This window comes from Caretta caretta, chromosome 1 (assembly GCF_965140235.1).
Source record: "Caretta caretta isolate rCarCar2 chromosome 1, rCarCar1.hap1, whole genome shotgun sequence".
In the NCBI taxonomy this organism is placed as follows: Eukaryota; Metazoa; Chordata; order Testudines; family Cheloniidae; genus Caretta; species Caretta caretta.
In genome coordinates, this window is record NC_134206.1 from 217,525,853 (window position 1) to 217,536,307 (window position 10,455).

The following is a 10,455-nucleotide window of genomic DNA, read 5'->3' on the forward strand; positions in this document are numbered from 1 at the left end:
CCCAAACATTTCACAAATTCCTGTCAATTTCACCCAATTGTTCCAAATACACACAGAATGATTCATTTCATTTCGACACTTTCGAAAGAAAACATTTTGTTTTTTTCAATTGGATATTACTTTTCCATAAGAAATTTCCTTTAATATTATCGGAATGAAAACAAATAAACAAAAATTAACAAATGTCCAAAAGAACACCAAATGGTTTCATTCAACCTTAAACTTTTTTTTTACTTTTGCATTTCCCAAAAATTGCCAAAAAAAAGTCATTTTTGGCTCAACTCAAAACAATCTTATGTTTTGCTTTTTCCCCGCAATGGTCAGAAAACCAAACCACCTGGTTTTTTTACCAAGCTCTAGCTGTGGGAGCTGGGTCTGTGGTGAGACCAGCAGTTACTCATGTAGACTGAGAGAGGTGGGTTTCCTTCCCACCGTACACTGAGTGTCCCAGTTCTAGGGACAATTAATTTCCCATCTGCCCGTCCTGCAGCCTTGGCGTGTAACCAGTGAGGGGTCAGGAAAGCGACTGTCTGGGGCAGGCTAAACTATCATTTGAAAACTTCTTTGGAGCACTGGAGCAGGGGATGTTCTTTGCCCCCCTCCCACCGCAGCCACTGGTCTGCTGTGTCAGCTCCCTCCTGCCCCCGGAGCAGAGAGATCAGCCCAGGAGAGCCTCATGAGTTTGAGTCCCAGCCCTTTTATCCTTTGTGCCATTTTGTCTCCATGTCTGATGGGAACATCCTGCCCAAGGGCTCTGCTGTGGTGGGGCTCTGGGAACATGCTCAGGGCATCTCCCAGCATCACTGCCAAGATGGTTACAGGGAATCAGAAAAAGAAAAGGGGTGCTTGTGGCACCTTAGAGACGAACAAATTTATGAATCACAGACTCTGCTTTGGGCCTTTCTTGGTTTAATCTGGAAACACCACGGAGAGCTGATCGACTGATTCATGGGGGAGGTGGGTATTTACCCTTACGAAGGAGGAGTCCCCTCTGTGGCTGAGGAGGCCAGGAGAATTGTGGAACTTCCCTGGACCAGCAGCCAGAGACGGGCCTTTCACTCACCACAGCATCCTTCAGGTCAGATTGTATCATCCCCTCAGTCACATTTACCACAATAACATGGAGATTTCTCTTGGGGAGTCTGTGTCAGGCTCTCACTACTCGGAGTTGCTGTGAGTCACCATGTCCTGTAGAGGAAGGTATAGACTGAGACTGGAAATCCTGCTCCAGGCCCCGGATGTTTTGTTCCCAGTCCCACAGTTGTGCTGTTCTCACTGTGATGAATTTCTGGTTCTCGTCTCTCCAGTCTCCTATTCAGATGATTCAGTGACGAAGCTGCAGTATTACACCGGGGACAGCGAGGGGGAAAATGATCCTGGATCAGAACAAGGTAATGGGGGAGGGGCAGACTCAGGCCAAGAGACCCAAATCTGGGCAGAGAAATGAACTTCTATCACACTTTCTGCAATCGCAGCCATTTCCCCTCACACGGTTCCCATTTTACACAGTCGGGTCTCATCCCATTGAACAGGATTTCTGTCAGAATCTCAGGATGGGAACATGTGACCATCTCCTGAGCACACTGAGTGGCTCCCAGTGACCTCCCCAGGTGAGGAGCTGGAGGAGACGGGTCAGTCTCTTTGGGTGGAGGCGTCAGTGCCCAGCAGGGCTAGTCTCTTGTCCCCAAGAGAGAGAGGAATCAATCATAGAATCATAGAATAAATATCAGGGTTGGAAGGGACCTCAGGAGGTCATCTAGTCCAACCTCCTGCTCAAAGCAGGACCAATCCTCAACTAAATCATCCCAGCCAGGGCTTTGTCAAGCCTGACCTTAAAAACTTTGAAGGAAGAAGATTCCACCACCTCCCTAGGTAACGCATTCCAGTGTTTCACCACCCTCCTAGTGAAAAAGTTTTTCCTAATATCCAACCTAAACCTCCCCCACTGCAACTTGAGACCATTACTCCTTGTCCTGTCCTCTTCTACCACTGAGAACAGTCTAGATCCATCCTCTTTGGAACCCCCTTTCAGGTAGTTGAAATCAGCTATCAAATCCCCCCTCATTCTTCTCTTCCGCAGACTAAACAAGCCCAGTTCCCTCAGCCTCTCCTCATAAGTTATGTGTTCCAGTCCCCTAATCATTTTTGTTGCCCTCCTCTGGACTCTTTCCAATTTTTCCACATCGTTCTTGTAGTGTGGGGCCCAAAATTGGACACAGTACTCCAGATGAGGCCTCACCAATGTCGAATAGAGGGGAACAATCACGTCTCTTGATCTGCTGGCAATGCCCCTACGTATACATCCCAAAATACCATTGGCCTTCTTGGCAACAAGGGCACACTGTTGACTCATATCCAGCTTCTCGTCCACTGTAACCCCTAGGTCCTTTTCTGCAGAACTGCTGCCTAGCCATTCGGTCCCTCGTCTGTAGCGGTGCATGGGATTCTTCCGTCCTAAGTGCAGGACTCTGCACTTGTCCTTGTTGAACCTCATCAGATTTCTTTTGGCCCAATTCTCTAATTTGTCTAGGGCCCTCTGTATCCTATCCCTACCCTCCAGCGTATCTACCTCTCCTTCCAGTTTAGTGTCATCTGCAAACTTGCTGAGGGTGCAATCCACACCATCCTCCAGATCATTTATGAAGATATTGAACAAAACCGGTCCGAGGACCGACCCTTGGGGCACTCCACTTGATACCGGCTGCCAACTAGACATGGAGCCATTGATCACTATCCATTGAGCCCAACAATCTGGCCAACTTTCTACCCACCTTATAGTGCATTCATCCAGCCCATACTTCTTTAACTTGCTGGCAAGAATACTGTGGGAGACCGTGTCAAAAGCTTTGCTAAAGTCAAGAAACAACACGTCCACTGCTTTCCCCTCATCCACAGAGCCAGTTATCTCGTCATACAAGGCAATTAGATTAGTCAGGCCTGACTTGCCCTTGGTGAATCCATGCTGACTGTTCCTGATCACTTTCCTCTCCTCTAAGTGCTTCAGAATTGATTCCTTGAGGACCTGCTCCATGATTTTTCCAGGGACTGAGGTGAGGCTGACTGGCCTGTAGTTAGTTCCCAGGATCCTCCTTCTTCCCTTTTTTAAAGATGGGCACTACATTAGCCTTTTTCCAGTCGTCCGGGACTTCCCCCGATCGCCATGAGTTTTCAAAGATAATGGCCAATGGCTCTGCAATCATATCTGCCAACTCCTTTAGCACTCTCGGATGCAGTGGATACTTGTGCTCATCCAGCTTTTCTCAATAGTTCCGAACCACTTCTTTCTCCACAGAGGGCTGGTCACCTCCTCCCCATGCTATGCTGCCCAGTGCAGTAGTCTGGGAGCTGACCTTGTTCGTGAAGACAGAGGCAAAAAAAGCATTGAGTACATTAGCTTTGTCCACATCCTTTGTCACTAGGTTGCCTCCCTCATTCATTAAGGGGCCCACACTTTCCTTGACTTTCTTCTTGTTGCTAACATACCTGAAGAAATCCTTCTTGTTACTCTTAACATCTCTTGCTAGCTGCAACTCCAGGTGTGATTTGGCCTTCCTGATTTCACTCCTGCATCCCCGAGCAATGATTTTATACTCTTCCCTGGTCATTTGTCCAATCTTCCACTTCTTGTAAGCTTCTTTTTTGTGTTTAAGATCAGCAAGGATTTCACTGTTAAGCCAAGCTGGTCGCCTGCCATATTTACTATTCTTTCTACACATCGGGATGGTTTGTCCCTGTAACCTCAGTAAGGATTCTTTAAAATACAGACAGCGCTCCTGGACTCCTTTCCCCCTCATGTTATTCTCCCAGGGGATCCTGCCCATCAGTTCCTGGAGGGAGTCAAAGTCTGCTTTTCTGAAGTCCAGGGTCCGTATTCTGCTGCTCTCCTTTCTTCCCTGTGTCAGGATCCTGAACTTGACCATCTCATGGTCACTGCCTCCCAGGTCCCCATCCACTTTTGCTTCCCCTACTAATTCTTCCCAGTTTGTGAGCAGCAGGTCAAGAAGAGCTCTGCCCCTCGTTGGTTCCTCCAGCACTTGCACCAGGAAATTGTCCCCTCCCCTTTCCAAAAATTTCCTGGATTGTCTGTGCACCGCTATATTGCTCTCCCAGCAGAGATCAGGGTGATTGAAGTCTCCCATGAGAACCAGGGCCTGTGATCTAGTAACTTCCGTGAGTTGCCGAAAGAAAGCCTCGTCCACCTCATCCCCCTGGTCCGGTGGTCTATAGCAGATTCCCACCACGACATCACCCTTGTTGCTCACATAAGATTGTCCTATGTTATAATTACAGATGGGCTCAGCCCAACTCACTGATCCAAACCCACCAGAACTTTGTGGGAGGGGGGATTTGCAGATTCTGACCCCAGCTTCGGATCTCAGTTTTGGGGCTGGCACCTGTCGCTATAACAGGCTGAAGCAAAATCCTGGACCTGAACTTCCCGGCCTGGCCCCATCTCTAATTATAAACAGGGCGGCATTTCTACCCCAGCTGCTCTCAAAAGAGTCCATGATTTGGGCCCTGTGGGAGTTTAACCTGCGGCTGGGTGGGGGAGACACTGAGCAGATGAGCCAGTTCTGCTGAGAAGCTGGAGCGCTGCCAAGCTGAGCCCTGGGCTGCCTGAAAGGCTAATGGAGAGCAGGAGCTCACAAAGGATCAGGCCAGTGATCTCCCAGTGGGAGCTTTAATTCCTACAGAGGGGAGGTTCCCCCTCCGCAGTGAAACAGGAAAATTCAAACCGGTCTGCAGAGATCAGCTGGATTCACACAGGCCGGCTCTGGCCTGGCAGTGCCCGTGTTCCAACCTGTTATCTCAGCACAACCCAGATCCTGCTCCCACTGAAATATATAAAAGAGCTGCTGTTGGATTCTGCAGGGACAGGATTGGCCCCTTGTTATTTCTGGGACTCCTGTTTTACTGTAGTTCTCTGACTTGTGCCCTTCTCAGCATGGTCCCCCTGCAACTTCCCCTCTCATGTGCCATGACAAACCGCTCTAGTTAGAAGGGCCACTTGCACTGAAGAGATGCTGCTGGTGCCATGGGCTGAGTGTGGTGTTTGCTGTTCCAGAGGGAGTTTCCCCAGGGGGGTCTCAGTTGGATTACGATAACGTGGAGGAGCCTGTCTTGAACGACGTCCCCCAGACTCCAGATGGCCGAGGTGAGCAGTGAATCCACCTCTTGGAAGCAACGTTACCATGACGAAAAACTAACTGTATTTCCCAGTAGGGACAATAGTGGTTTGTTAAGAAAACCAGGAAGTTCACCCACCAGTATTGTCTATTGGCATAACGCTGGGGGTGCTGACCAGGTGCATGACAAGAGCTGTGTGGAGGCCCAGGGGTAGGGAAGCGTGTGATATCCTAGGTCATGACAGAGACCCATTGCAGGGATGGAAGGAGCAGTTCGCTCAGCAGCTGTCCATGCTGTACTTGACTCAGGTCACTGCCTTGTGACCCTCACTGCCAGGAGCACGAGGGTTCCTCACTATTTATAAAGACAACCCAAATCAGAGATCTCTACAGTACAGCAATGTTCCCTGCAAGCCTTTCCTGGCATGCAGCTATTGCAGCTTATATACATCTGTGTCAGACACGCTGGGACAGGGGGTGGGTGGGACATGGAGATTTTAAACCCAAGGGCCTATGTCCCACCCTTATTAGCTGGCTCAGCTCCCAGTGGTGTCAGTACGTTGGAGACTGATGGCAGTTTATGGGGTAAACTTTATCAGGAGAACGCATTGAAAAGACATTTTTAAGATAATGTCAAGTTTAGGAAGCCGGGAACAAATTCTGGGCAATTCCAAGTCATTTACATTTGTAATTATTATAATAGCATGCCTTGTGGAGCAATGCCTCTGGACTAGATCCCAGTCACCTCTTTCTATAACTCCCCCTCTGCCTCGTCATGTGGAAGCTCTAGGATCCACTCAACCAGCAATTGAAATGTATCCGATAAATGTGATACGTGAAATCCCCCAGTCTAAGGGTTCCAGAGGAAGGCTCCTCTTCCCATCCTGAGGGTGGAAGTGCTGAGAGATCCCCAGGGACCAGTGAGGCTGGTGCATCTGTCACTTGTAGTTTATTTCTATCTTCACTGTGACTATTCTCTTAATTACTTCACATCTTCACGTCAGATGCCCCTGCGCTGCCTGGAGATGTCCCAGGGGATGGTTATGATGATGCCAGAGAAGTGTCTGACCCTGATGGTGACACTGGCTTGGGGCAGAATGAGGAGGAAGGCACTGAGGCGAGTGAGAGGAACGGGGATTCACAAGGAGGTGAGTTTGCACTTCACACTGTCTCTGCAGAGTGGGAGGGCTGGAAATGTGAGGAATGCAGCAAGGGGACAAACCCGGCCAACCCAGTGCCTGTGAGAAAAACTCTCCTTCTCTCTTCTTTTCATTCCCTCAAAGCAGAGGCTTCAGTGCCTGCAATGGTGACAGGGAAAGTGGGGTCCTTGCTGTATGATATTTCATGGTCAAACCAGCAAGATCCCTCAATCCCTAGGTTCAAATCCTTGTGTGGCTGCCACACCCTGGATTACTGGATTGCGACCAATTTACTGCGCGTGTATCTTTTGGGCAGAATCTTATAAACCAAAGTCCTGTTAATGCTGCACAAATATTAAAGAGCTTGTGACGCTTCCTGTAAAAGTCGGGCATTTGCCCATTATCCTTGGCCAATATCTCCCCTCCCCTCCCCATTGTGTCCTCAGCAGAGACACCACCAGCCACCCCAGAGGAGGTGCAGTGGTGATGAAATGTGCATTGCTTCGTACTTGATCAGAATTATGTGTTCATGTTTGTTGTTAGGGCAGAGTGAATTATACAATGTCCTTAACGAAGAGCTCCTTGCTCGTAAGTGATTGGGTTTTGTACATGAAGTGACAGGTAAATACAGTTGTCACTTGGCACCTTTAAATGGTCTGGAAACCAAGGGTTTTACTTCCAGAATACGTACAGAGGTGATGGATTAAAACTTGTCATGGACCCAATCAGAAGAACGAAGAGGGAACATTTTCTAACCCATATTGCAGAGTGCGCTCCACCCTTGCAATGCAGCCAGACCTCACTATAAAATGGATCCACTGACTGTATGTGTCTCCCTTGGTATTTTCAGGTTGGAATCTGCACTCACTAAGGAATGAAGGTGTTTCTGGGGTGGAGAAGGAAACCCCGTTCCTGCCCCCTGGAGACACAACTTACGATGATGTGGGACATGGTGACTCTGGGAGATCAGTATCAGAACAATGTGATTGGACAAAATAACTTTGTGATGATGTAAAAGCTTTGCCTTTTTCTCTGAGAAATGTTTCCTTTGGCATGATGCCCAGAGACAGACCCTGCCTGGTAGATAGACAAAGCAGGTGTTTTTTTAGAATTTGTGAGAAGTTGCAGGAAATTCAATGGCGAGTGGGAAAAGATTCAGATATTTCCTCTGTATAACTTCCCACTGATTGGCCAGGATGGACTTTTCCTGCTTTTTTATCCCTGTAATTTCTTCAGCTTCATTTTGTGCCTTTTTCTTATTAAATCCTTTCTGAAAGTCTTCCCCATAGTGGAAGTTTTTCTTGCCAGATGAATTGTGCAGTTTCCAGTGTTCATGACGGGGAGAGGCTGAGATTGAACAAACCAAGAGACAAGGGTGGGCCACCACTGGGTATGGCCGGCTCTTTGATGGGAGGTGAGTTTACACTGAATGTTCCGTCAGGCATGTGGTAAAAGTGAGAAACCAGCAAGAGAACATTCTGAGATAAGCAACAAGGTTGTTCCTAAACTGAATTCAGATTTGAAACTTTCATTGAATCCAAGGAGATAAATGGGAAATGCTCCTTGGATAATTCACACCTGAAATTAAACAAATGGTGAAAAGAATTCCCCATTAGCGATAAATACAGAGGATGAATATTTCTGCTCTGATGATAAATGAATTTTATAGACAATAGTGACAAGGGGAAGGTTAATCAGAGTCTGGATTTCCACTGAACCAATAAGGCTACAACAAGTAACAAGTCACTGAGTTCTCACAAGAAACCCCATTAAAACTAATCATCTTCGCACAGTGGCATGTTCATTTCCATGACAATCTACAAATACAGTTTACAATCAATGCTGAGCTGAGTACTGACCAGTGCAGAAGCCAAAGTGTTCAAATTAATCCTCAGTGAAGTAAATACCAGAATGCTTGCAGAGTACATCGCTATTTCACAGAGGTGTCTGTCTTTTCTTCACCACAAATCCTGCATTCAGCTTGGTCACTTCATCTGTACACGGCTACAAAGGAAATAGAAAAGGTCCAGTCAAGAGTCAGGGCTGTTCAGGCCGAGTGTCTGGGGTGCCTGTCCAGTCCAATCTCTAGTCAAGCAGGAGGAAGACTTGTCTGTGCCTGCCATGGCTCAGATCTCACCTCCACTGGCCCTGGGCAACACAAGTCCTCCCCTCTGTTTCTCACAGGCCCTGCTGTTACCACACAGCTTAGAGGTAGGTGTACACTAAGCCTCGAGCCCTCCAAGCGTCTCCCTGCAGTGTCCAGCTCATTGGCAGATTTAGAGTTAGTGGGGCCCCCCGGCCCTGTGCTCAGCTTCATTTTGGGGGCCCCTCCTTGGGACCCAGCCAAGAAAAAGGACATTCTCTCTTAGCTCCCTCCTGTCCCCATTTTTCTTCCTCCTCCTCCTATAAGTAATAGGAAGTAAATGAAAATAAAGTGAGGTATCTTGATTGTTTTTGTAGTCTAACTTATTTTTCCACAGGCCACTTGAAAATTGCAGAGGGTCTCAACGGACCACTTAATGATCTTTCTAAATATTGTTTGTACCATTAGCTAACTATTGTAAAGCGCTTTGGATAAGAGCGCTTTATAAAAAAAAATAATGTAAAAAAACATTGGGGTGCGGGGTCTGACCAGGACTTAGGGTGTGGGAGGGGGCTCAGGGCTGGAGGTGCAGGGTCTGGGAGGAAGTTAGGGTGCAGGAGCAGGCCAGGGGTTGGGGTGCAGGGTCTGGCCAGGAGTTAGGGTGTGGGAGGAGGCTCAGGGCTGGGGTAGGGGGTTGGGGTGCGGAGCTCTTACCTGGGGCAGCTCTTGTTTGGTGCAAGGGGTGCAGGTGGGGAAGGTGCAGGAGTCAGGGAGGGCAGGGGGCTGGGGGTGTGTGACGGGGTGCAGGAGTCATGGCTGGGAGTGTGTGAGGGGGTGCAGGAGTTAGGGCTGGGGGTGCAGGGGCTGGGAGGGAGTTAGGGTGCAGGAGCAGGCCAGGGGTTGGGGTGCAGGGTCTGGCCAGGAGTTAGGGTGTGGGAGGAGGCTCAGGGCTGGGGTAGGGGGTTGGGGTGCGGAGCTCTTACCTGGGGCAGCTCTTGTTTGGTGCAAGGGGTGCAGGTGGGGAAGGTGCAGGAGTCAGGGAGGGCAGGGGGCTGGGGGTGTGTGACGGGGTGCAGGAGTCATGGCTGGGAGTGTGTGAGGGGGTGCAGGAGTTAGGGCTGGGGGTGCAGGGGCTGGGAGGGAGTTAGGATGCAGGAGGGGGTTTAGAGTTGGGGTAGGAGGTTGCGGTATGGAGCGCTTACCTGGGGCAGCTCCCATTCCGTGCGAGGGGTGCAGGTGGGTATGTCGGGGGGGTGCAGGAGCTCCCGTTTGGTGCTCAGGTTGGGGATGGGGGGGTGCAGGAGTCAGGGCATGAGGTGTGGGGGGGCTGGGTATGTGGGGGGGTTACAGGAGTCAGGGAGGGAAGGGAGCTGGGAGTGTGTGAGGGGGGTGCAGGAGGCAGGCAAGAGGCTGTGGTTGTGGCGGTGAGGTCGTGGGGGTGCTCCCAGCTCCCTGCCCCATCCCACTCCAGCTCCCTGCCCCATCCCACTCCAGCCCCCTGCCATGAGCAGCTCATGGCACGGGACTGGGGGGGTATGTGAAGGGGGAGTACAGGGGCCCTGCCCTGCCCTGATTCCAGCCCCTGCCCCAAGGCCCCGCCCCCACGTCTTCTCCGCCTCCTCCCACGAGGGTGCTGTGGCCCCTCTCCTCCCGCTCCCTCCCGGAGTGACCTGAGTGCCGGCAAACAGCTGCTTGGCAGCGGGGGAAGCGCTGGGAGGGAGAGGGAGGGGCAGGAACGCAGCACGCTCAGGGGAGGAGGTGGGAAAGAGGCGGGGGAGGGGGGAGCCTGGCTGCCGGTGCCTGCAGAGTCTGCAGCAGGAGCCCCAGGAGTCGGCAGGACCAAGCTTCTGCCCCCACAGCTGCCTGGCCCTGGGGCCCCCTGTCATTGGGGGGCCCCATGCCAGGGCACCTTGTGTTTTACTGTAAATCCTCCTCCGGTCCAGCTCCTCATCCCCAAGACACTCACAGTATTCTTGGATTCATTGCTTTAAAAGAAGCTGTGGAACCCAGCTTAGCAGTTACACCTCCAATCACTGCTCCACTTATCATACAGCACTTAGATATGCTTCTAGTTAAATCAAGTGTAAGTTTATTTAACAAAGACAGA

General features: G+C 50.2%; 1 protein-coding gene across 1 annotated transcript in view; it reads left to right on the forward strand.

The window, feature by feature from the left end:
* Nucleotides 1-7,529, forward strand: part of LOC125623290 (antigen WC1.1) — a 60,318-nt gene extending 52,789 nt beyond the window's left edge. Inside the window, exons 12-15 of the mRNA XM_075120332.1 lie at nucleotides 1,308-1,391; nucleotides 5,066-5,155; nucleotides 6,131-6,274; nucleotides 7,116-7,529. Of these exons, the coding sequence (XP_074976433.1) occupies nucleotides 1,308-1,391; nucleotides 5,066-5,155; nucleotides 6,131-6,274; nucleotides 7,116-7,264 (467 nt within the window). The 3' untranslated portion in view covers nucleotides 7,265-7,529. The remainder of the gene's footprint in view (nucleotides 1-1,307; nucleotides 1,392-5,065; nucleotides 5,156-6,130; nucleotides 6,275-7,115) is intronic.
* The last annotated feature ends 2,926 nt before the right edge of the window (nucleotides 7,530-10,455 follow it).